The sequence below is a fragment of the Gopherus evgoodei genome, chromosome 1 (assembly GCF_007399415.2).
Source record: "Gopherus evgoodei ecotype Sinaloan lineage chromosome 1, rGopEvg1_v1.p, whole genome shotgun sequence".
NCBI lineage: Eukaryota > Metazoa > Chordata > Testudines > Testudinidae > Gopherus > Gopherus evgoodei.
Window position 1 is genome coordinate 362,373,286 of NC_044322.1, and position 25,474 is coordinate 362,398,759.

Genomic DNA, 25,474 nt, shown 5'->3' on the forward strand with positions numbered 1-25,474 from the left:
GATCTTGGCTGTCTGTTTTCCTCAGCACCTTCAGCTCTTTATTGCTGGAGGCGCTATGTTATCTTTCCATGTGCAGTTTTACTCATCTCAGAAACAAAATTGAAGTCCTCTAGTCCAGCCTGGCACCTTATTGAATAAGTCAGCTAGCGAACTCTCCAAATATTGCTTTATTAGCAGCATAAACAGCTTCTGGGGTCTTTTATGGGGCAAAGGGAGGTAACTGACATCTAACTGATCATTGTTAAAGAGCCTCTTACATTAGATTTGTTATCTGTCTTTATATTTTCTGTTAGGTTTCACTACAGTATTTTCTACTCCTTGTATTTGATGGAGAACGCTTGCCCTGTTACTAAGACGACCATGCTGGAAACACCCAGTTCAAACTGTGGAAGAGGCGCTTGGCCCAGGTACTGCTCATGTATTTAATCTAAATGAGAGGGTCAAATACACAGATCCCTGTAAAGTCCTGGAGACTGAGCAAAAACTTCACAGAAAGGGCTAGTTTACAGAGTCTCATTCTCACTGGCCTCAGAGCAGCTTCTTTGTCTCATTGGAGTGTCATTAATCTGCACCAGAGGGACAGCAGAATCAGACCCATAAGTTATAAAGATTCAACATATTTTATTTTTCTTAATAAAATGAGGGGTTTTTACTCATTACAATGACTGCAGTTGGTAAAAACATCTGTTAAACACAATTATCTGCCACCAACATGACTACTGCTGGCTAAAATGACTGTTATCACCCCAGGTTCCTGGGGAAGACTCCTGACCCTCCCTGTCCATGGGGATGTTTTGGGGGGGATGAAGGGAGTGTGGCTGGGCTAATTTAAGCTTGATGATCACTTTAGAAAAGTTTGTTTGTTTTGTGTGTGTGGTGCCAACCGCAATGGGGCCTCAACCCCTCGTGTTGCTACGACAAAGAAAATAATGTTAATAAATGTATGTTTATTATCATTGCCTCCTTATTCAAGAGAGGCAGTGAGGCAAACCAGCCATTAGACATTTGCTGATATATGTCATGCCTACGCAAACTCCATCCTGTCATCTGTATTGACACAAGTCGCTGAAAGCTTGCTACTTAAAGGAGAGATTGTCTAGTGGTTAGAGCACTAGCCTGGGCCTTTGGGAAATCAGATTCAATTCCTGCTCTGCCACAAACATCCTGGGTGACCCCGGGCAAGCCACTTAGCCTTTCTGTGCCTCAGTTCCTCATCTGTAAAATGGGAATAATAGCACTGCCCTACCTCACAGGTGAGGTGATGGGAATTCCATAGGTACTTTGAACATGTGGGATTCAGCCCTCTTGTTTCCCAGGTCTTAGTTCCATTCCCTCACCCAGAAATCATTTAACTATGGTTCATTCACAGTTGCAGTCAGTAGAAAGGGAGTTTTCTGGGAATAGTCATTTGTTAATGAATGGCTTTGGAAGAATCAGCAGGGTATACCTAGCTGGAGGAATTTTCTCTTGGTATCTCACACCAACTTTCTGGAAAAAGGTAGTTTGCTGTATAGGTTTATTACAATTAATTATATTTTTATTTATAAAAACAACACTGAAATGCTGAATTGCTTTATATACGTTAATTAAACCTCACAGCTTCTCTGCGAGATAAAGGATAACGATCCCCCATGTTATAGCTGGGGGACTGAGGTGAGGCAAAGAGAGGTTAACGGTCAAATGTTGAAAAGAGCCTAAGTTCTATTTTCAGATGGGGCTCAGGAGACTCCTATTGAATTTTTTCAGTGAGATTTAGGAGCCGAAGTCGTTTTTGGAAGTGGAATTTAGCACCCGAGTGACTTAGGCTTAATGGCTCCCAAGTGACCTTATGCAGGGTCAGACCCCTTCTTTCTCCCATCTGCAGTCATTTTGTTTTTTTTCTCTCCAATATCCACCCGTTCTGCATGGTCCCCACTGCTACAACCCTCCTTCTGGCCCTTGTTATCTCTGGCCCTATATGGCTGTAGCCTTTTCCTGTCTGACTTGGCTGCCTCTTATCTCTGCCTAGTCCAGCCTCTCCAATAGGAGGGCGTTGTTGTTCCATGCACAGGCACGTCATTGCTATATGTTCCTCATCGTTGGTTGTGTATTTTAACACAGAAAAATAATTGTTTTGCTCTTACTTTATTTTTAGTAATAAGCTTGACATAAAACTAACCCACGAACAGCAAAGGATCCTAAATCACACAATCTTGCCTGGTCAAGTAGTGAAAATTATGGCATTTGCAGGTAAGAAACCTGACTGTGAAACAAGTTGCAGGGATTCTTTATCCAAAAAATATATACACACATATATAGGCTTATTAGACAATTAAGCGAACTCCAGTTCTGTTGTGGTTTTCCTTTGTTGGAGCTGACAACATGGCATGGCAAACACTGCTGACAGCTAACAAAAATGAATCAAGAGGTAGATTTTTTGTGTAGAAATCAAATACCTGTTTAAACATGTAGGCAGGAAATAAGCAGCGTTTCAGAATAGTCGTACACAGCTCTAGCTCCTCATACAAATGGAAGAAAAGTGAGTGTCTTATAATAGCACAAAAAGAAATGAAGGGCAGTAAATTATAAAAGGAAATACATTTCTGACCTCGCTCTTAGTAGCGGTATTGCAGCAGTGCCAGTTTTAGATTAGGGCTCCCTTGTGCTAGGCACTATGGAAACGGGTAAATAAAGCAGCCCCTACCCTGGAGAGCACACAGACCAGGATAATATGATGCAATAGGTAGAAATAATAGAAAATGGGTGGGGAAGCATGATGAACACATTGTGAAATGTTACGTCCTGAGGTCGCCCCCTTGGGGTGTGAGAGGGCACTTTGCTTATGTCATGCATAGTTCTCTATGTAGCTGCAAACCTCTGATCTGGGTCTGGGGGACAGTCCTTTAGCTGTGCCTTTTAGGGACGCCGTCCCCTTTGGGGGATAGAAAGCAGTACCGACAACAGGAAAATATTCCCATAGCCTTTTTCCTTGAGCCAGGGAGAGGGAAGCAATCTGTCAGGCCCCATAGGCAGTTGAGGTGTCCACTCTTCACTGCAAGTAAAGGCTGGGGTTGAATCTGGGAGCAGGGCTTCAATGCGGAAAAATAGATTGTCCCGTCGTCTTCCTTCGAGGGCCAAGGCAGGCAGCGTTTGCAAGGCACAGGGTCTCAGTCTGGAGCCCCGGCTCTGTTTGCTTCTGAGTGCCGCCTCAACTGCGTGAGGTCCTCCCTTTTGAGCGCCTGCCTCCAGGCCTGACTTGCCATGTGAGTTTGGTCTGATTGTGACCACAGGAGTTCCTTAGCCCCTAACTGGCTGGTGTGGTGTCATCTGTTCCACCACAGCCACACAAGACAGTAAGCTCAGCTTGCCACCTGTCTAGACTCATAAACTTTAAGGTCGGAAGGGACCATTATGATCATCTAGTCTGACCTCCTGCACAATGCAGGCCACAGAATCTTACCCACCTACTCCTGTAACAAACCCCTAACCTATGTCTGAGTTACTGAAGTCCTCAAATTGTGGTTTGAAGACCTCAAGCTGCAGAGAATCCTCCAGCAAGTGACCCATGTCCCATGCTGTAGAGGAAGGCGAAAAACCTCCAGGGCCTCTGCCAATCTGCCCTGGAGGAAAATTCCTTCCTGACCCCAAATATGGCTATCAGTTAAACCCTTAGCATGTGGGTAAGACTCACCAGCCAGCATCCAGGAAAGAATTCTCTGTAGTAACTCAGATCCCATCCCATCACAGACCACTGGGCATACTTACCTGCTGATAATTTAACTAATAATTCCCCATGTGGAACCGTGTCAGATGCCTTACTGAAATCGAGGTAAATTAGATCTACTGCATTTCCTTTGTCTAAATAATCTGTCACCTTCTCAAAGAAGGAGATCAGGTTGGTTTGGCACAATCTACCTTTTGTAAAACCATGTTGTAATTTGTCCCAATTACCATTGACCTCAATGTCCTTAACTACTTTCTCCTTCAAAATTTTTTCCGATCTACTTTTTGTAAAACCAGCTGGTGCAATTCATTTTCCCAGAATGTTCTCATGTCAGGTAGGTTAGCTGGAGTGTTTTTAAAGTACTGCGTGATTTTATAACTGTTCATAACATTTGTGGCTACAGGTTGAGATTTCCAAAGCTGACTTAGCCACCCACCTCCCATTAATTTCACTGGAGGTTGGTTGGCTAAATGCCTTAGTTGTCTTTGAAAATCTCAATCACATTGCGCAGGCTAGGCTAATGATCTAGGGGTGATGAAGAGCCTGATGGGAGAGAAGTGCTGAGAATACAGGTAGGATTATGACACAAGGACGCCTTTCTTTCTTTTGCTCTTCAGGTACGGGAAAGACCTCGACTTTGGTCAAGTATGCAGAGAAGTTTCCCCATCTCAGCTTTCTGTATGTGGCATTTAACAAGGCCATCGTGGAGAACGGAAAGAGTGTCTTCCCCCCTAACGTTATGTGCAAGACTTTCCATTCATTAGCATACACGAGTGTTGGCAAACAGTAAGTAGCATTCTTTTCGTTTTCCTGTTCGTAGAGCAGGGTGGGGCAAAGTGTGCTGTTCAGAATCTCAGCATGTAGGCCAGCAGCCAGCACTTTCCTCTATGGTCAGCAGAGAAACCAAGGACTGAATTAGCCTCGGAGCCGTAGGATGATTCTTTTATATCCGTCGAGGGCAGTGCATGGGGGAAGTTTGCACTGTTGTTTCCTGGATAATATATGCCACACTTTGAAGGGAACTAAATTAGCATAGAAATCTTTAAGGTATTTTAAAAGGGTGAATAAAAGAAATGGCCGTGGGCATCTTGCAGGGAATTTTGCAAAACATCCTATTTGAATTGCATTTCTGTTTATGAGCATCACTTTTTATATTTCTTTGTTTTGTGGGCTTAAAAGAAAAAAAAAGTCCCTTTCATTGCACCTTTATGAGGTTTAAAGAAGACTTGTGAGGGATTTTTTTTGTTTTTCCTTGGTTTTTTTATGCTAGAAATTTGTGTCGTCTTCCCTGTTTCTTCTTGGATGAGCCTGTGAATGACTGAATTGCTGGTAGGATTAAAACACTAGAGAAACCATATAATCAGACTTTCTTATGTCCTTTTGAGCACATCCTCAAAATTAAACATATGCTTTCCTGAATTGGCTTTTGATGCCTTGTCTGTACTGAAAGTCACGAAAGTTTAAAATCACACCACTAGTTAAACCGATGCAAAGTCCAGTGTGGACACACTCTTAATGCTGTTTAAATGTGGCATACATTGAGGGCATGGCTACACTTGCAGATGTAGAGCGTCAGGAGTTAAACCAGCCCTCGGAGACAGCAGCCAGGAAAGCGCTGCCATGTGTTTACACCATCAGCCGCAAGCGCAGTGGCCTGGCCACAGTATCAGGTCTTGCAGTGCCCCAGAGAGCAGTGCACTGTGGTAGCTATCCCAGTGTGCAATTGGCTGCCGCGTGCTTTTCAAATGGGTGGGAGGGGAGGGGAGAGTGTGACAGGAAGTGTGTTGTGTGTATGTAGGGGGAGAGACTTTGTGCTTTGGGGGGCAGAGTGTGTGTCAGAATGCTGTTCAGACAGCCACAGGAGGAAACTCCAACATTCAAAACAATGACAAGAGTGGCCACTTGATGTTAAGGGATTATGGGAAGTTTCTGGAGGCCAGTCACAGCACAGTAATACAACATGTCGTTGGGTGTTTCTGTGTTTCTTGTGGAGGTAGATTTCCAGGAGCGTTCCAGCTGCAGAGTCCAAGCGCTCTAAGTGCCTTGCCAGTGTGGACAGCTTAGGAGCTAGGGCACCCGGGGCTGATTTAATGCACTCTAACTTGCAAGTGTAGCCAAGGCCGAGTTAGCTTCAGCCCACACAGTTTTGCACTGGTTTAACAAAATCAGTTTTAAACTGGTTTAAAGATAAACAAGAGCAACTTAGAATATAGACAAGGCCTGAGCAGAGAGAGGATTTTTTTTTTTTTATTGAAAGGATTTAATGTCTTTTTGTTATTTGTTAAAACCTGTTTAACCCAAAGGCCTACAATAAACAATCGGAAAGAAAACCTCTTTTGTTAAAAAGTCAGCATCTTCCACTCCTTCAGTTAAGGGCTGACTTTATCAAATCAACATATCTAGGTCCTCCATAAAGACCTCCAGCAAAACATGGAAGACCAGAAATGACAGCCCTATATTTCTAAGGTAAAAGGTATGGAAGAAAAAGAGCCCTTCTTTTGAAATAACCTTTCCAGACTTCTTAGTTATCAGGAAGAAGCAAACAAGGGCTGGCACTCAATTTTCAACCCCTCACATGTCACCTTTAAACCAGTTTGCAACCAGCCGTTTTTGAATTCTTTCATATAGGATGGCCCAGTGGTGGTGATGCTAGGCTGGGATTCCAGAGATGTGAGTTCAATTCCCTGCCCTGCCACAGATTCCTTATGTGACTGTGGGCAAGTCAGTTAGCCTCTCCGTGTGCCTCAGTTTTCCCCATCTGTAAAATGGGGATAATAGGACTTCCCTACATCATAGGGCTGTTTTGAAAGTAGATACATTAAGGATTGTGAGGTTCCCAGATCTATAGTAATGTGGGAGGGCCATATAAATACCTTAGATAGCTCCTCTTCGCTCCTTTGAGCATTAGTAATAGAAGGAAAGGCTACGACGCTTCTCAGATAAGTTTTCTTGCAAACTAATAATGTGATTTTTTGTTTTGTTTTGTTTTGTCTATGGCACAGCTATAATGAAAAAGGCAAACTAAATTTTTCCAACCTGTCACCCTACACGATCAGCTTCATCCTCAAACACCGCATGGGACAATCTCTCTTCATAAGAGCAAAGACAGTAACTCAGACGCTTGAAAGCTTTTTTGCTTCTTCAGATGAATTCATATCAGTGGAGCACACCCCCATATGGTGCAAAAATACACACGGTGTGAGGGTCCTAGTCTCTGAAGAAGAGAAGCAAGTGAGTATTGATGGAGAGGCCAGCTGGGAAAGAGTGGAACGTGCATCAAAGCAGACTCCAGTGATACAGTGGTCCTTATGATTCAGCAGTCGGAAATTACCAATCAAATACATTTCTCTTGTTTCCACTGGGTTGGTCTATGAAAAAGGAATACATCTTCCTTGTGTGATCCCCTTGCAGGAGAAGAGACAAGAAACTCATTGTAGCTCTGATTCAAAGTCTTTTAAAGTCATTGGGAGATTTTTCCAGTGGGTTTAGACCAGACTCAGGATATGTATGAGGAAGAGGGAGAAACTTGAGATCCCATGTATTTCTGTTAATATTTGGAAGGCATTTCAGTACTACAGTGTTGACAGTGGTTTCAAAATAACTGGATAGATTTAAGAGGGCCAGTTCTGGCTTAAGAATACAGTTCATTTACTGTGTCTAAAAGTAGCTGTATGGCTGAACAAAACTTTGGCAGTAGTTAATTGATTGGCTGGGACTTTTTATTTGAGTTTTGTGTTTTAAGCTATTCATACACTGTTGTTAAAATCACATCATTTTAACATTTAGGAAGAGTCTAGAACAGGTTTATTTTTAACCAGGGCTTTAGTTTTTATTTTGTTTTTTTAATAGTTTGAATGCCTGTAATTATCACTTAACATGTTAATTTTTTCAAATGTGTAATTTTTGATTTCGTCATCCAAGTACATAATAGAGATTTATTTCTAGAGGCCAAAACTCTGTCAGTTGATAAAATGAATTTTCACAAGGACTTAAGTTCTTCAAATTATTTCCTGTAAAGCACAATTTTTAACCCTCAATAAATGGGGTCTGGAAATGAGATAATGAGTCTTCCACCTCTAGATCACCATTTCAAATCCACCTCAGGTCAGAATTGGCTGACTGAAATTCATTTCACAGAGGGCTACTAAATGACTGCATGCTGAGAATTAAATACTGGACTCAGTCCAGCTCCCAGTGACGAGTGCTGGCATATTAATTGAGCTGAGATATATAAGCCCAAAAAGTTAAAGGTGCCGACGTGGCTCTGTCACGGTCCAACATTAAACAGTGTTAGACAAGGTTTGGAGTTGGATATACGGACACCTCGATTTGTTTCATGCAAACGCACAAAGGGCTGGTCTACGCTACAAAGTTGGCTTAGCTTAACTACGGTGTTCAGGGCTGTGAAAAATTTCGTGCCCTGTGCAGTGTAATTAAGCCAACCTAAGTCCTGGTGTAGACACCGCTAGGTTGATGGAAAAACTTTTCCTTGACCTGCCTATAGCGTCTTGAAGAGATGGATTTACCTTAGTGACAGAAGAACCCCTTCCATCAGTGTAGTGTCTATGCTACTGTAGTGTTCCTACTATAGACATATTCTAAGAATATGATGCCAAAATTTAGGAGTGTATTAACTAAAATATGGGTGGTAGGGGAAAAAGCTAAAACAAGTTATAAAGCACTTTAAAATTGAAATTAAATGATTACATGACACAGACTTAATCAGGACTTATTAAAAGACAATTTTAAAGACAGTTTATTTTGTTGGACAACCCTTCTAAGTATGGAGGAAAGGCTTAGTTTTGTTGCTCAGTTTAACGATGTAAAGGATGGTTACTTTTCCTGCTTTTATAAACAGACCCAAGGGGAGGAAGAGACAGGATAGTAAAGGTGGAAGAAATTCGGCTATTGTTGATGTTATTGGGATTCCAGGCAGCAAGTCAGTCATGGACAGATGCTCTGGGTTGGTAGGTAAACCACAAAAACAGCTCATGGGGCTCTGGCTCATTTCCCAGTCTGGAGTCCGAGATGTCATCTGGTTGATCTGGTTCCTCTCTTGTACCATTCTCTCTCTGGCTTGGCAGGATGTGCTGTCTCATCTCATTGTGTTGGTGCCATGTGATAGTTGATTTCAAGATCCGATGGAAAGCCAGAGAGAACGAGAGGAAAAATAGGGGGCAGAGAGGAACATACAAAGGAAGGAGAGGCAAAGCAGGATCTCACATAGCTCTGCTGGTTCAGCAGTGAGGACCAGGTGTCCCTGCTGGTACATCAGGGTCTGGACTTCACATTGATGCAGTGACCTTTGGGATCCTTGGATGAAGGACAATGTCCTTGGAGTGGAGTGGGACGGAGGCCTAATGGCCTTCCCCCTCCTTCCGGAATTCCGCCAATTGATTTGCCAGTCTCTACCCCCAACAATCTTTTTATTAAGGGCCCTGAAAGAGGGGTGATGAGTGGAGTAGTCCATCCTCCCATTTTGTTCACCCATCAGGCCTAACTTCTGACGTGCCAAGCGTAGTCCACTGATTTCCAGTCCCACACCATTCCCGTTTACCAGGTGCAATCTTAACACAATCCTTGAGGTAGATCAGTATCCCTTTCTGTTTGGATTAATTTAGTCTCTCTCTTTTGCACCTTTTCTCATCAACATTTGTAATTGGTTATTGTGACCTTCTGTGAACTTTCACTCACTTTTTACAATTGAGCTTACAATTAGGTTACATTTGTGGGTCCAGTTATCCCAGCGTTGCCTGCGCCACACAACAAGCAAAGCAATCTGTGCAGCTGGGGCTAATGGTCAACTTACCAGAAAGGTCGAGGGATGAATAGGCATGAAAACGGAACTTCCCGTTCACCCTTAGAAGCCAGAGGGACTATTCCCATGTGCAAGTTTTTGCAGAATTGGGACCTACGTTTTAGATATGATGGGTGACAAACAAGAGGATTGGGTGAGGAAGAAAAAGTGGTACAGCAAAATGGTCACATGGTGACTCTTGACTGACACATGCATATCCTGAGTTTCTGCTCTGTAGAAGTGTGGTTTGGGGTGATTTAAAAAAAAAACAAATTTACTTTGTGGCATGGCAGACGTGAGGTTTTCAGGAGGGATTTCAGTTAGGAGTGGACAGATTTAACCAATAAGTCTTGGGGAGGGAGTTCCTCGTGCCAGGGGAGCTCAGTGTTATTTGCCATGTGGAGGGTCCACACAGGAGGGAAATATGTCAGGAGATGAGGTCAGAGCCAGGGGAAGAATGACTGTGATCTTTCAGGGCTAAGTGAGAAACTGAAGCTTGATAGGTGAGTCATTGGGGATACCGGAGGAGGGATAATGTGATTAGGCATGACGCAGACTATAGGTTTGTCATCTCAGTTATACCAAAGTAGATGAGGCAGCTGAGAGTGAAATTTTGTGCATAAAAATCTACCTGGATTCTTCTGATGTTTCTGTCCAGATCATTGTTGAAGAAGCAAGACGGATATGGGACAATATGAAAATGCTAAATGGAAATACAGAACTGAATTGCAGAATGACGTCGGATGGTATGTTGTCACAGAGAGTACAGATGTTAAAAGGGACATCATCAGTTTAAACAGCAAAAATAGTGACACCTGCGATGGCTTTTACTGACCGCAATCAGAGAGAGAAGAAACTGATCTTTTTCCAGTTTGCTTTGTGCAAACAGCTCTTGTGAGCCTTCGATAGTTCCTGGAGTATGGTCAGAATCGCAGAAACTGTAGTTAGTTTCCCCTTTGGTGGTTTGTCTTCCACAACAGCAAGGGAGAAGGCGGCATACAGGAGCAAATAATATCGATAAACCCACAAATCTGTGGTCAGGATCTGCTTTTAAATCACTCATTAAAAACTGACTGGCTTTCAGATTGATTGTGTCTCATGAAACTGAAAGTAATTTGCCCTTAGTTGTGACTTTTACATCTGAATTACCTGATGGTCTGATCCTTTTTCCAGGGTATTTGAAGCTTTGGCAGCTTAGGAAGCCGCGGCTTTTTGCATATGATGCCATATTTGTGGATGAAGCACAAGACTGTACGCCAGGTGACTAAGGCAGGAGATCATCTTAACAAATAGTGACCTAATTAACTCTCTTATTCCTGTGCCACCAAAAGGGAAATAAAGACACCGAGGGCATTGGTAACTGAGCTAGGAGGGGAACTTGGTTTCTATGCCTGTGCTCAGATCACTAACCCACACATATGGGACTGGTTGTTTGGGGGTAGGAGGGGTGGGGTTATGTTTTTCACAAATACCTTCAATTTCTGTACAGCATCTTCATTATTATTTATAAGTAGTGCCTTGAGGCCCCAACCAAGCTAAGGACCCTGTTGTGCTAGGTCAGAGGTGGCCAAACTTTTTGGCCTGAGGGCCACATCTGTGTGGGAAAATTGTATGCAGGGCCATGAATGTAGGGCTGGGGCAGGGGGTGGGGATGCAGTGTGTGGGAGGGGGCTCAGGGCTTGGGATTGGGATGCGGAGTGCAGGAAGGGTTCGGGGTGCAGGCTTCGGCCTGGCACTGCTTATGTCGAGCAGCTCCGGGGTGACAAGAGGGGTTAAGGCAGGCTCCCTGCCTGCCCTGGCCCCTCGCCACTCCTCGAAGTGGCCAGCATATCTGGCCGTGGCTCCTGGGGGTGGGGTGGGAACAGCAAGTCCGGTGCGCGCTGCCCTCGCCTGTGGATACCATCCCCAAAGCTCGCATTGGCCATGGTTCCCCTTTCCCAGCCAGTGGGAGCTGCAGGGGGCGGTGCCTGCAGGCGAGGGCAGTGCACGGAGCCCTCTGCTCCCCCCCTTCAGGGGCCACAGAGACATGGTGCTGTCTGCTTCCAGGAGCGGCGCAGGGCCAGGGCAGGCACGGAGCCTGCCTTCACTCCGCTGCACCACAGAGCTGGCAATCCCGTGGACCAGATTGAAAGCCCTGATGGGCCAGATCCAGCCCACGGGCCGTAGCTTGCCCTCCCCTTTGCTAGGCCCTGTAGAAACACATAGGGGACAGTCTTTGTGCTGAAGAGCTCATGGTCTCCGTAAACAAGACCGATAAAGTGGCGGGGCTGGGGAAAATGGGAGGATTGTTCCGGCTTTACACTTGGAGAACTAAAACACAGATGGTGATTTTTGCCTAAGGTTGTCACACAGGGAGTCCATGGTGGAGAAGGAAATTGAACCCAGGTGTCCTATGTCCCTGTTCCGTATCTTAACCACAGAACCGTCAATATGTTCTAATAATTTCTTGTCATTTATGTGGTTAAAGGGCTTGTTTATTTCCCACTTGCTTGTTTGGGCTGGAGCCATTTTCTTTAACCATGTGAAGTTTGTTTCGGTTTGGCGAGCAGGTCCCTTTGAGTTTCGTTCATGCTTCGCTCTTTGCTGCAGCCATCATGGACATTGTGCTGTCCCAGAGCTGCGGAATAATCTTTGTAGGAGACCCACACCAACAGATCTATACCTTCCGAGGTGCTGTCAATGCGCTCTTTGCAGTGCCACATACCCACATCTTCTATCTCACAAAGGTAAGACTCGGCAGTGTGTGCATGTGTATTCCACTGCTGAAGACCCATCATTTTCTCCAGTAATAGGTTTATATCAGTTTAAAATTTAAAAAGGAATGACTGTGCCTCTTCCAGGAGCTAGCAGTGAGAAAACGTCCCATGTTGTCTGTTAATCAAAGTGGGTCATCTTTTTTTCATAAGCCGGTGTAGTTTCCCTTGTACTTTTGGTGTGAAATTTACTTCTGTTTGCTTGACCTCTGCTTCCTTTGCTCCATCTTGTAGAGTTTCAGATTTGGCCCCGAAATAGCTTACGTTGGATCTACTATCTTGGATGTCTGCAAGAAAATCCGGAATAAGATGTTAGTGGGTGGAAATCAAGAGGGTAAGAAATTAAATTGTGTTCATACAGCGCCTAGCACAGGTCCTGATCCAGGACCGGGGCTCCTAGGCACTATTGCAATACAAATAATAATAATAATGTTTTTTTTTTAAAAAGAATGTCATACTTGCTTTTCTTCATCTCCCAGGTGATGTCAGAGGTAGCATGAATGGGAAGACTGCTTTCTTATCACGGGGCAATTTGAATGTGTTTGAGAATGCAGTGACAATTACTGGAGGAGAGAGACCAACAAAAATACACTTGCTTGGGGTAGGGCAGATTTCTTACATTGTATGTGGAAGCTGTGAAAGCTTCTTGGGGCGGGGGTATTGAAATGACTCTAGTTGGAGGCCCTCCTCTCTCTAAGCAGTTTCAGTCACAAGTATAAACTTTTGTCTTGAAGTAAGTGTCCCAGATCCTCCAGAGTCTATAAGAATGGTCATACTGTGTCAGACCAAAGGTCCATCTAGCCCAGTGTCCTGTCTTCTGACAGTGGCCAATACCAGGTGCCCCAGAGGGAATGAACAGAACAGGTAATCCTCAAGTGATCCATCCCCTGTCACCCAATCCCAGCTTCTGGCAAACAGATGCTAGGGACACCATCCCTGCCCATCCTGGCTAATAGCCATTGATGGACCTAACCTCCATGAATTTTATCTAGTAAGCCACGAAGCAAAGTAATTCACGGTGAGAGCAGCTGCTCTCTCACTAATGGGAAAAGGGAATTATAGTTGATCAATGTGAAGCTTTGAACATTGGAACCGATAGCCTTCACAAGCCATGAACTCTGCTTGCCTGTGTGTAGTGACACCTAATTTTCAGTTATACTTCTGTGAAGGAGGCAGTATCAAATCTAATTCTTAATTCTCAAGCTTCTCTGGGTGTGCGTCAGTCTATAAAAGTTATCGGTGCACTCAGCATTGTCCTAACTCCACTGCTATTGAAGTCATTGGTAAAGCTCCGATTGACGTCAGTGAAAGCAGAGTTAAGCCAGCACCAAACGCTTTGATGTAATTCTTGTGGTTTCAGTTAACTTCCTTAATTTTCAAATTGTTGTCACAGGAGCCTAATGGCTTTCACCTATTGAGCATTTTGTAAAACCCAGAAAAAATGTTGTTAATAATAATAATAATAATAATAATTAATAACTGAACAGGTACTAGTAATATCGACAAGGTGTTTGATTTTTTGCTTTTTATTTCTATGTAGAATTTTTTTCAGGACTGCAGATAAAGATAACTACAAGGTTTTTGGAGTCGTGTTTTCAAAATCTGTACTAATTTTGCATCTGCAAAAAGTGTGTGTGCACTTGTAGTATGAGCATAAACATTTATTCATGCTGTTTCATGCTCAAATCTTGCAGGTGCACTTTAATAATTATACTTCCCACTTGAGTAGTACAATCCTTCTGAAGCACTCAAAGTGTTTTACAAAGAGTTATGAATTAAGGCCCTCCAATCCCTATGCAAAATGGGGGAGTTATTTTCATTGTACCAGTGGGGAACTGGAGGCACAAAGAGGTTAAGTGACCTGCCCAGGTTACTCAACAAGTCTGTGGAAGAGTCAGGAATATGACTCTGATCTTTTGAATTTCAATCCTGTGCTGTAAGCACTAGATCATCTTGTCTTTCCTTTAGTCATGAAGCTGTAAACTAAAGCTGAGCAAAAATTGGAATCTCCATCCGATGGGAAATTCTGATGTGTCAATATTTTTGCATCCTGAGTTGGACTGAAAAGCCTCAAAATTTCCTGAAACAAAAAACTAAAAAAAAAAAAAAATCTTGATTTGGAAATGTTTTATTTTGACACTTTTGATTTTAAATGAAAGGTTTCATCATTATCAAAACTAATGTTTCCTTTTGGTTTGTTGAACCAAATTACAGCATCAAACTGCAGTTCCCTTTAATGCTCCTCTGTCTCATGGGAGTTGTAGTTCCAGTGTCTCATGGCCTCGTTCTTCCCTATTAGTTGGGCTCCCTGGCCAGATTCCATCTCCCATGATGCCCCATGGTCCTGTGACTGCCATGATGCATCCCACAGTTCAGGGAGGACAACATGTGGTGTATCATGGGAGATGAAGTCCAACAATGGAGTCAAGGCTATATGGGAGGACAGAGTCATGAAGCACCCACAACTGCAATTCCATGGAGCAAAATAGGGGAAATGCAATTTAATGTCAAACTGACTTGAAATGAAATGTTTTGTTTCAGTTCAACAAATGGAAATATTTCTATTTGAACTGAAAATTGTTGGAAAATCAAAATTTTACTGCAAAATTGACATTTTCCCATGGAATTTCTTTTTTAATTGAAACTGCATTTTCTTGAAAAAATCATTGTGATGAAAAAATTCCCAACCAGTTCTAATGCAAATTAATCCACAAAATACATTCCTGGCCACAAAACATGATGACCAGCTGGGATTTTGTTTTCCATTGCTCATTCTGTGTGTTGTTGGTTGGTGTGTCTCATCTGGGATCATCCACTAGTTTTAGGCTAGATTATTTCTGTCTTGTTTCGTACTGATCATGCATACTATAGTGTGCACTTCAGGAATATAGTTTCACCTTTGAATCTTTTGAGTTTTTTCCCCTATTTGCATGCTGGTGAATCTGATACATTTTGGCAGGAAACGAGCTCATTTGTAAACTTTAAGTATAACCTTCAATTAGGTCCATTTTAAGAGAATCTTTATCTGTTTAGGGGCCTAAAAATTTTGGACTAGACAAAATTCATGATATTTGGAAACTCCTTCAACCTGAAGAGGCCCGTGTGAGATGTGAGTGTATTCTCCTGCCTTCTTCCCCTAAAGTTATGTAGCATGATGTTAACTTTTCTAGCTTCTACTGTATCTCCAACTGCCCCAGCTGATACATGTAAACCTCTTTCCCTTCATTGTGACTGGGAATCACATTGTTTGTTCATCTTCTGGGTGGTTGTGTGACAGGAACTGCTATTGGTGATGGTTATTTCTGTGTTTCTACTGGTGCGATGGAAATGTGGAATCTGACATCATAAGAACAGTTTACAATTCCAGATCCTGTCCTCCTGAGATTCTTGGTCTCAACTAGAAAAGTCCAGTAAATTATGTTTTATCTCCGTTCTTTTCATTTCTTTGACATAAAATGGAGTTATTTATTAGACATTTTGCATGCAGGTGAACACCTTTTATTTAATTTGAGGGTGTCATTCAGAAAAACATTGTCTGATTCACTTAAAAAAATAAACACAACAAACTACCTCCACCTTGGACCTAATCTACCAGTATTTGTTTGTTGATGTTAGGTGGAGCCTGGGAGCGATTCAAGGGTTATAATGGAAACTTAGTTGCAGCATGTAACATGGGAGTGGCTTTAGAATATGAGCCATTAGGAGAAGTGCCTTCGTGTAAGAACATAACCTCTGTGGGATTGGATGGCTCTTGGCTCTCTATAAGTTAAAAAGGTGATTTGTCCCACTCTAAATTCATTCATAAATTTAGTCATTGAGTCCATGGCCAGAAGGGACCATCGTGATCAGCTACTCTGACCTCCTGTGTAACACAAGCAATAGAACTTCCCCAGAAGAGTTCCTACAGCAGATCTTTTGCAGAAGAATATCCACTATTGATTAAGAATTGGCAGTGTTGGAGAATCCACCATATCCTTTGGTAGATTGCTCCAGTGGTTATTTACCCTCACTGTTAAAAATTCATGCCTTATTTCCAGTCTCAATTTGTGTAGCATCAACTTCCAGCCATTGGATTTTGTTATAGTTTTCTCTGCTAGATTGAAGGGCCCATTATTAAATGTTTGTTCCCCATGTAGATGCTTACACTGTAATCAAGTCACCCCTTACCCTTTTCTTTGTTAAGTTAAATAGACTCAAGGAGCTCAATCTATCGCTATAACACACATTTTGTATTCCTTTAATCATTCTCATGGCTCTTCTTTGAGCCCTCTCCAATTTATCAACATCTTTCTTGAATTGTGGGCACTGGAACTGAACACTATATTCCAGCAGCAGTTGTGTCAGTGCCAAATTCAAAGGTAAAATAACCTCTCTACTCCTAGTCGAGATGCATGAACCCTGTTCATGCATCTCAGGATTGCATTCGCTCTTTTGGACACATCATCACATTGGAGCTCATGTTCAGTGATTATCCACCACAACGCCCAAATCTTTTTCGGAATCACTGCTTCCCCATATAGAATCCCCAATCCTGTAATTATGGCTGACATTTTTTGTTCCTATATGTATACATTTAGTCATATTAAAATACATATTGTTAAAAGCTTAGGGCCAAGAATTCATCCCTCTGGTAACCCACTGGAAACACACCCATTCAGTGATGATTCCCCATTTACAATTACATTTAGAGACTACCTGTTAGCCAGTTTTTAATCCATTTAATGTGTGTCATGTTAATTTTATATCTTTCTAATTTTTTAATAAAAAAGTCAAGTCAAAGTATTATATCAACACTGTTACCTTTATCAACCAAACTTGTAGTCTCATAAAAATAAGATATCAAGTTAGTTTGACAGGATCTGTTTTCTATAAACCCATGTTGAGCTGCATTAATTACATTGTCCTCCTTTAATTCTTTATTAATGGAGTCCCACATCAGCAGCTCCATATCTTGTTTGGGATAGATATATGAACCATCTCCAATGGATCCTTGCCTGTTGACTTCAGTATTTATCCAATTTTAGAGTGAGTCTTGTGTCTCAGCTTTGGGAAGGCAGCCCACTATCCTGTTGTCGTCCTGTCCCTTTTTTTCAGTTCTTCTTAGTACTGAATCTCCAGTAAGGATTGTCTGTTTTCCTTGGGTAGTTGGAGAACTCTTGGCGAGTTAGGCTGAGCAGCCATCTACATGAGTATCCTGTACATCTCTCTGTTTCCTTGGAACTGCTTGATCTCAAGAGGTATTTTCCAAAGTTTCCATGCTGAGGACCTGGTATCAATTTTAAAGCTACTAGCTGTGTGCAGTTCATCCCCGTCCTCTTTCTCCAGCCATGTAGAATGCTGCCGTGATCTCCTGCATCTCGTGGTTGTGAATCTCCGGGTCTCCTCTCTGACTTCCTCTCTCTCTGATTCCTGGCTGGCAAGCATCATGCTCCCTTGAGCCTGTTGTTTCCCAAACCTGGCTGTCTAGGAATGCCTCAACTTCATTGATTTTCAGCAGTGTCTCTATTTGTCCCTTCAATCTGAGAATCTTTCCCTCCAGTACAGCCACCAACTTGCACTTTGTGAACAGAAAATCCCTTCTGTCAGGAAAGAGAATATGGCATATCCATTTCAGCTCATCACCACTGTTCTATCACTGGCCATCTTCCTAGCTATAAGTATAGCTTGACTTCTGTAAGAATCCACCCCATGTACTGTTCTGCTAACTTAAAAGTATCCCAATATCTCCAAAAGGACATCTACCATTTAGAAAAATCATAAACATAGGCTTTTTGAGACACTTGCTACTGCTAATCATACCTAGCTCTTATATAGAGCTTTGCATCGGTACAACTCAAATGTGTTATGGTAAAGGAGGTCAGTATCATCATGCCCATTTTACAGATGGAGAAACTGAGGCACAGTGAAGTGACTTGCCCAAACTCACCTAGCAGGCCAAGGCTGGAGTTGGGAATAGAACCCAAGTCTCCTGAGTCCTAGTCCAGTGCGCTCTCTGCTAGGCCATGTTACCTCCCATACTCTCTCTGTATCCATTTCATTTGAAGTTAAAAATGTGACCAATGGTGCCTTTCTTGTGTATTGACATTATCCAATGCACTTCTCACTAGTGAAACTCCAAATTGATGACCACTTTATCAAAAAGTGGGTTGAGAAGGATGGCTTCCAGGGTTTAAAGAACTATGCAGCCAAAACTGAAGACAGGGAGCTGGAGGTGAAGATCACAATAGTGGAGAAATACAATGTCCGCATTCCTGAGCTGGTGGCGAGGATAAAGAACAGTCATGTATCAAATATAGCATTTGCAGGTAAAGCAAAACGCACCTTTTTTGGCTTTCCCCTCCCCCCAAGAAGGAAATTGATTCCCTGTTTTTAATCCAACCTCACTTCACCCTGCTCCTCAAAAATAGTGCACTTGGTCCAAGATGGTATTGTGCCCAGGAAGGAATAAGACAGCTCCTTCTGGGACATGCCTGGGCTCACAGTACTGATAAGTGAGGTTCTGCTGGAGCTGAACGAGGATTCAGTCAGTATTTCCTGGGATCTAGACCTAATGCCTTATCTTATCCTGCCTACTAAAACTCTCAGTACACTCCTGGATACTGGTCTACATTTGCAGTGATCTCTGGAAGAATACTGGTGGACTATCAAAATACAACAAACCCTTCTTGTTTAAGTTCAGGTCTGGACTGGGGTGTGAGGCACCTGGGCATTTTCTTGGGGGGGTGCAGTCCTGGTTAATGGGTTAGTGGATTAGTGCAGAACAGGAGGTCTGGTCTGGGGGGTTCCCTCTCTCTCTGCTTTGCTTCCAGTTTGCAGTGTTGTTGTAGCTGTCTTGGTCCCAGGATATTAGGAAGACAAGGTAAGTGAGATCATATCTTTTATTAGACTAAAAGCAGTTGGTCCGATAAAAGATATTACCTCCTGCCCCCTGTCTGGCTTCCAGTTCACATTTAAAAGGAAGTGAAACTATAAATGCAGAATATAGTAAATTAATCTGTACATAGTATTCAGTAAACAAGAAGATATAAAAACAGCAGTACAGATATATTGGATGATATCCCCTCTCTCTCTCTCCCTCTCCCCCCCTCCCCTTGTTCCCTGATGTTTGTTGATTGTAGATTACGTGATAGGCACCGTGTACAAAGCCAAAGGCCTGGAGTTTGATACTGTGCTGATTGCAGATGATTTTATGAAAGTCCCTTGTGCCAGGCATAATCTCCAGAGGCTGCCTCGCTTTATCCCTGGTAAGGCAGATCCTTTATACTGGAGCCATTCGTTTCCCTAAAGGGAAAGGCGATGCATAGGCATACCCACTGGCACTCCCCCATCAGTCAGCACTCTTTGGAGGTAGGCTTGGGGTTGTCTCTGGCTGTACCTAGCAATATCCTCTTTCCAACTTACTGTCATTTACTGACTTCTTACTTGTGGTGCAGTTTCTTTGTGTAAGTCTGTACCTGGGAGATGGACATGACACTTAAGGGTAGGTTCATCACTCAGGGAACATGCATGGTTCCTGCTTTGATCAGCAACGAATGTGTATGCTCTAAGGGGAGAGAATATTGGTTCTGTTTGCTGTCACTGATGTCTCACACAAATCCTGTCGTGGTTGTGTAACAAACACATGGCAGGGTACCGTGCAGCCATGCTACTCTGCTTATTATCTCCTTCTTAACAGAGACACCAACCATGTTTCTGTGACATACCCAGCTCTTGTCTTAAATGTTCATCCTAATTCAGCAGTGAATTAAAACTAGCTGAAATACCAGAAAAAATTTCGAAGTTTCATCAATCAGTTATCTTGTAACAGTTATTTTTTTTCTGACTTCTTCTCTCTAATCTCTGCCTAGACATGTCTGCTGAAGATGAATGGAACTTGCTGTATGTTGCAGTGACTCGTGCCAAAAAGCATCTGCTAATGACAAAGTCCCTGGAATACCTTTTGACTTTGGCCGGGGTGAGTTAAACATGCCATGAGAAAGTGACTGTAATTTAGATCTGTGAGCAGATGGAGTGGAATATTACCATAGGCGCTGACTTTTCAAAGTGCCGGGGGGTGCTTGACCCCCAGCTCTACCCCAGGCCCCACCTTCACTCCACCCCTTCCCTCAAGGCCCCACACCCCTCTCCTTGGAGTGCACCATGTCCTCCCCTCTCCCTCCCAGCCTCCCTGCATGCTGCAAAACAGCTGATTGCAGTGGGTGGGAGGCATGGGGAGGGAGAGGGAGGCGCTGATCCGCAGGGCCCACTAGTGGGTGAGGGGCACTGGAGGTGGGGGGGAGGGCAACTGATGGGGGGATGCTGGTGGGTGCTCAGCACTCATCATTTTTTCCCCGTGGGTGCTCCAGCCCTGGAGCACCCATGGAGTCGGCGCCTATGGAAATTACAATGGGTTGTTGGCAAGTTAACAAGAAAACAATATATGTAACTTTGAGTGCTTGCTCCATGTAGAGAAGTTAGCCCGGGCTCATCTCTCTCCGGGGCGGCAGGGAACCACCCCGCCTCACTACACTCTGTTTATGTATTGGGGAATTAGCTCGGCTGTGGGAGTCCTCCCTGGTAGGGGCAGAAATAAGTACAGTTAGGCTGGGGCCCTAGGTCAGGGTGGGGCAATAATGAGTCCGGAGCTCAGGGCTGAGCAACAACAGTAGTCCCAAGCCTCCAAGCAGCCTGGGAGAGGGGGAGACGGCCACTCGTGAGTTGGGTGGCACGGGGGACGCAGGCCCTCCCACTCCACTGCGTCCCAGCCTGGGGCCTTGCAGTGGCAGAAGACCCACTGCTGTGTCAGTGAGATCCTGGCTGCAACACACGGACATCGGCTCTGGCAGTGCTGCAGCCAGACTAGGGTCAGCTGCCCCTGGGCTACTGCCCAACTCCCCCTCGTGTGATACCTGGGTCGGGGTGGTGTCCTCTAGGGGGGCCAGCGCCATGGGCTTCGCGGGGTAGCTGGTGAGAGCAGGCCCGGCAACTCCTCCGGGTAGCGAGCGCAGGGCAGGTCGGGCCAGTCTTTGCATGGACTGCGGGTCACTGATGCTTCCCAGTCCAGCCTAGGCAGAGGCATCTGGCCTCTCCAGCGGCTGCTTTCCCAGTGATCTCTGAGGTCGAGCCTTTATACTTCCAGGGCACCATCTGACCCCCTGGGGGGCGGGCTTAGCGCTCCCTAGCTCCGCCCACTCTCGTGTCCGGAGGGGCTCGTCTCTCTCCGGGGTAGCGGGAAACCACACTGCCTCACTACACTCCCCATAACATCTATGCTAAAGTGTCCTGCGCTTGAGGGATTTAGTCTGGTGGCTGGATAGGAGCAGAATAAAGGACGGTTAAATTAAATAGTAAGGAGGGAAACTAAGATTCATATTGTTCCCTGAACAATGAGCTGAATTCTCCTCTTAGTTACACCAGTTTAGGTCCAGAGTAACTGAAGAGATATTTGGTTCTTAGCTTTCCCGTTTCCTGACGCTGTGGTTTTAAGTGCAGCCTTAGTGTTGAATGGCTACTGCTTTTAGACTCGTATCTGATTGAAATATAGCACTGATTCTGCCTCTCTCCCTTACCACAAGTGGACGTGTTCCCTTTTTTGCGTGTCCAGGCCTCATAGTCTCTTTCCAGTTCCTTCCTTTCAAGTGTGTTTTTGTGGTTGGATTTTTTAAAGCTCTAATGTTGCAGATTACCCCCACTGCTCACAGCGCATTCTGGTGCTCTGAGTTACCACAAGCCTTGTTCTTTCCCTTTTCAGGAGTATTTCTTGCGGCCAGAGTTGACTAGTGAGGCCTTAAAGGAAGGGGCAATTCATTGCTCCGTGTCACAGTGCCACAACGCTGTGCCTGCCGACTCGATTCTAACCATGAAGAAAGTGCCCCTCACTTATGTAAGTCTCCTCTCCTTTCCTTTCTGCTTGTTAGTTGTGTTTTTGTGACCTTGGTGCCAATGAAATGTGCCAGGTTGATAGCCCTGGAGATGTCACTTACCAGCCTTTCAGCCATGGGTGGTGGGTGAACCCCTGACTTGGGCAGGGTAGCTCCCCCAACCCCACCCCTTCTGCCCAAGGCCCCACCCATTCTGCGCCCACTGGAGCCCAGCTCCCACTGTGTTCACTGGCCCCTGCCCCGGCTAATGCCCCCAGCTTTGGAGTACCAGAGAGCTGGGCAGCGCGGCCACAGCCTCCCTGGGTGGCGCCGCCTGGCCCAGCCCCCATCTGGCATGCCTCAGCCTCCCCGGGCTGCGCTGCTGAGCCCAACCCCCGGCCAGCTGGCCCCCCGTCCCAGAATGTGTCCCCTGGCCAAGCTGCCAGCCCCAGCATAGAGCAGGTGGCACAGCCGGAGAGGCCCCAGCGCTGAGCAGGCGGCGTGGCCCCCGCACCAGGAGGACAGGCACCATGATGCGGCCTCGGGGGTGCACCGCAGCCCCCAACCTACCTGTCCCAGGGAACAGCAGGCAGGATGGAGACTGGGAGTGGAGCATGGGTGGGGGGACATCGGGCTGTTTGGGAAGACAACGCCTTCCCATGCCTACGATACCTGCCGCTCCTGCTGTTAGCCATGATCACAGAAGTAGCAGATCAGATCTGCCTGTGCACAAAATGGACTGGCACAAGGCAGCAATCATCCACCAGTGTAACTCAGCCCTGTCCTGGTCTTTAGGCTTCTGAGGGATATTTCAGTCTTCGTGGCTCATTCCAGCCTTGCCCTCTCAGCTATGTCTACACTACAGTTAAAAACCCACAGCTGACCTTGCCAGCTGACTCCAGCTCACGAGGCTCAGACATTCTGGCTTGTGCTGCAGCCCAAGCTGAAGGATCCTCCCACCTCGCAAGGTCCTGGAGCCTGGACTCCAGCTTGCTCCTGAATGTCTACACTGCAATTAAACAGTCCCTTAGCCTGCACCCTGTGAACCCGAGTTAGCTGACATGGGCCAGCTGCAGGTTTTAAATTGCAGTGTAGACATACCCAAAAACTAAAATAGGCTCAGTTTGTGCCAGTTGTAGGTGTTTTTTGTTGTTGTATGTGATGTAGACACCTACCTTCTGGACTTGGACCCACCACTTCCTTTCACATAGACTGTGGTTGATAAATAGAATAATCTTGATGCCCTATCAAACAGGACTGGGTTTGAACCTGGATGAGACATTTGTTATCTCAGCAGCATGGCCTTGAAGTTAAGGTGCTCCAGAGATCTTGGATCAGTTCCCAGCTCTGCCAAAGACTTGGTATGTGACCGTGGGCAAGTCACTGCAGGACAGATCCTTATGTTGACGTCCATGGAGCAGCGCCAACTTAACACCAGCTGAGGAACTGGCTCGTGATTTCTCCGCTCTCCCTCTGTAAAACAGAGATAATTATACTTGCCTCCCCAGGAAGGTGGGGAAGAAAAACATTCATTAACCATGTCTGAGAGGTGCATGATGCTACTGTGATAAGAACCGTACAAGTACATAGCTATATACCTGTCCCTTGAGCCCTCATCACCCCACTGGATCAGACCCCGGTATAATGCAATTGCATGTATAATTTTTATTGCAGGCTGCTTTATAAGATGTTTCTTTAGCGAGAAAGAGGTGACAGATACAAAACATACTGGGCCAAAGTATACATTGAACTGAGACACGGGATGAAATAGGAGTTGGGGACATTGCTTCCCCAACTCCTATTTCATCCTGTGTCTGAGTTCAAAGTATACATTGGCCAAGTATGTCTGAGGGAAACGAGGCAGAGACTCTATATTTCCCAATCCTTCTCCTTTTACAATTTCCTACTGGTCCTTTTCTCACAGAGCAATGGCAGCAAAGACCAAGGTGGCTACCTGTGCCATGCTTGCGTGCAGCAGCGTCTCGGCCCATTGACACAGCTAACCATTTCCCCTGAGCTGGTCCAGACCATGGATGTCATCGATGAAGTGTTAGAAATTCCAAGGCACCTTGCTATCCTCTATGGCCTGTTTTGAAACCAGGAGGGGGCTGTTTTTATGTCCTAGATCTGGCTCTGAAGTGTTGGAAGTGAGGAGGTCTGTAGCAAGTATCTCTGTATTGTGACTGATGTCCTTGGAGAAGTGAAGTTGATGGTCCTTGGATGAGCTCATCAAAAGAAGGACAAGACGAGCTGTTCATGAGGACGCTGTGAATAAGGTCTGAGGTTATCCCTCTGTTACAAGAGGGTACCTTGGTCGATGTGTGTTCCAGGTGGCTGTCTATTTCGTCTCACTGTAAGAAACCCGGACTGCGTAACTTGTACAATACTAGATGCACTTGGACTTGACGGATTTTCTTTCTGAACATTGGCACGCTTGTCTCACATGTTGCTCCTCAGGGTGGCTAGTTTCTGTCAGTGGTGCACATTCAGGTGACTGGCTTTTATGATTGCCAGACTTTCTGCAATATTTAAGCTTTATCCCAATGCATTTTGGTCATTGGGCAAACTGAGATGAACATGCAAAACTAAGGGAGATGATATAAAAGCATTTTATTACTAATGAAAGAACTCATTCATGGAGTTAATTTTCATAGGGCTAATCTCATCTCCGGGGAGGAATAGCTGACTTCCCATGCATCAAGTCAAGAACGTCTTTTTTTAACATGTAATCTTTGGGTGTTCCCCAGTCTTTCCATCTCTGTCTCTTTCTCTCATCCTTGGTTCTCTCTTCCCCGTACATCAATTTCTTCAACAAAACAAAATCAGTTCTTCAGTTAAACCTCAAGATGATGATCGTAGAGAACCAGAGTGTCTTATGCTGTGATTAGGTATGTTTGTATTAAACAGTATTGGGTTTTTTTAACTGGAGAAAAAGCTGTTTTTGATTGTATTTATTTACTGAAGATCTCGTTAGAGATGAAACCACACTATACGTTGCTTTAATGATGGATTTAACCCTGTATCTGAGGAAGCGAGACACAAGGTTATCCTCCTTAGGAACACACTTACTTCTGGGCTTTTTACTCTAGAATTGTTATAGCACCAAAGCATCCGACTTGACTGTACAATTTTTATGACAATGATCAAAGGAGAAACATACCTCAGAAGGAGCCTGATCTTGAGCACCCTGTCTTATTTGTTCATGTACCTTACAGGGTATATGCATTTCATGGGACAGTTTCGGATCAATTCAGTGTGGTCCAAAGCAATTTCTTATGCGAGCCTCATGAAGTCATGTAGTTGCTCTCCACCTAACCCGGACAAATGTGGATGATTTCATGAGTGGTGTGCCAAGTCTTCATTTATTCATTCTAATTTAAGG

The 25,474-nt window shown here is 44.5% G+C and overlaps 1 protein-coding gene across 3 annotated transcripts in view; it reads left to right on the plus strand.

Moving 5' to 3' along the window:
• The window catches only part of FBH1 (F-box DNA helicase 1), a 40,793-nt gene extending 15,751 nt beyond the window's left edge, over window positions 1-25,042 (plus strand). For 2 of the 3 annotated variants that reach the window (XM_030578496.1, XM_030578678.1), the window contains 15 exons: window positions 294-407; window positions 2,135-2,229; window positions 4,321-4,489; window positions 6,706-6,934; window positions 10,159-10,246; window positions 10,674-10,760; window positions 12,090-12,226; window positions 12,488-12,587; window positions 12,733-12,854; window positions 15,287-15,362; window positions 18,361-18,558; window positions 19,372-19,497; window positions 20,101-20,207; window positions 21,984-22,115; window positions 24,017-25,042. In XM_030578496.1, coding sequence (XP_030434356.1) covers window positions 294-407; window positions 2,135-2,229; window positions 4,321-4,489; window positions 6,706-6,934; window positions 10,159-10,246; window positions 10,674-10,760; window positions 12,090-12,226; window positions 12,488-12,587; window positions 12,733-12,854; window positions 15,287-15,362; window positions 18,361-18,558; window positions 19,372-19,497; window positions 20,101-20,207; window positions 21,984-22,115; window positions 24,017-24,187 — 1,951 coding nt within the window. In that variant the 3' untranslated portion in view covers window positions 24,188-25,042. The remainder of the gene's footprint in view (window positions 1-293; window positions 408-2,134; window positions 2,230-4,320; window positions 4,490-6,705; window positions 6,935-10,158; window positions 10,247-10,673; window positions 10,761-12,089; window positions 12,227-12,487; window positions 12,588-12,732; window positions 12,855-15,286; window positions 15,363-18,360; window positions 18,559-19,371; window positions 19,498-20,100; window positions 20,208-21,983; window positions 22,116-24,016) is intronic. The other variant, XM_030578589.1, reaches the window with a different exon arrangement.
• Window positions 25,043-25,474: the final 432 nt, after the last annotated feature.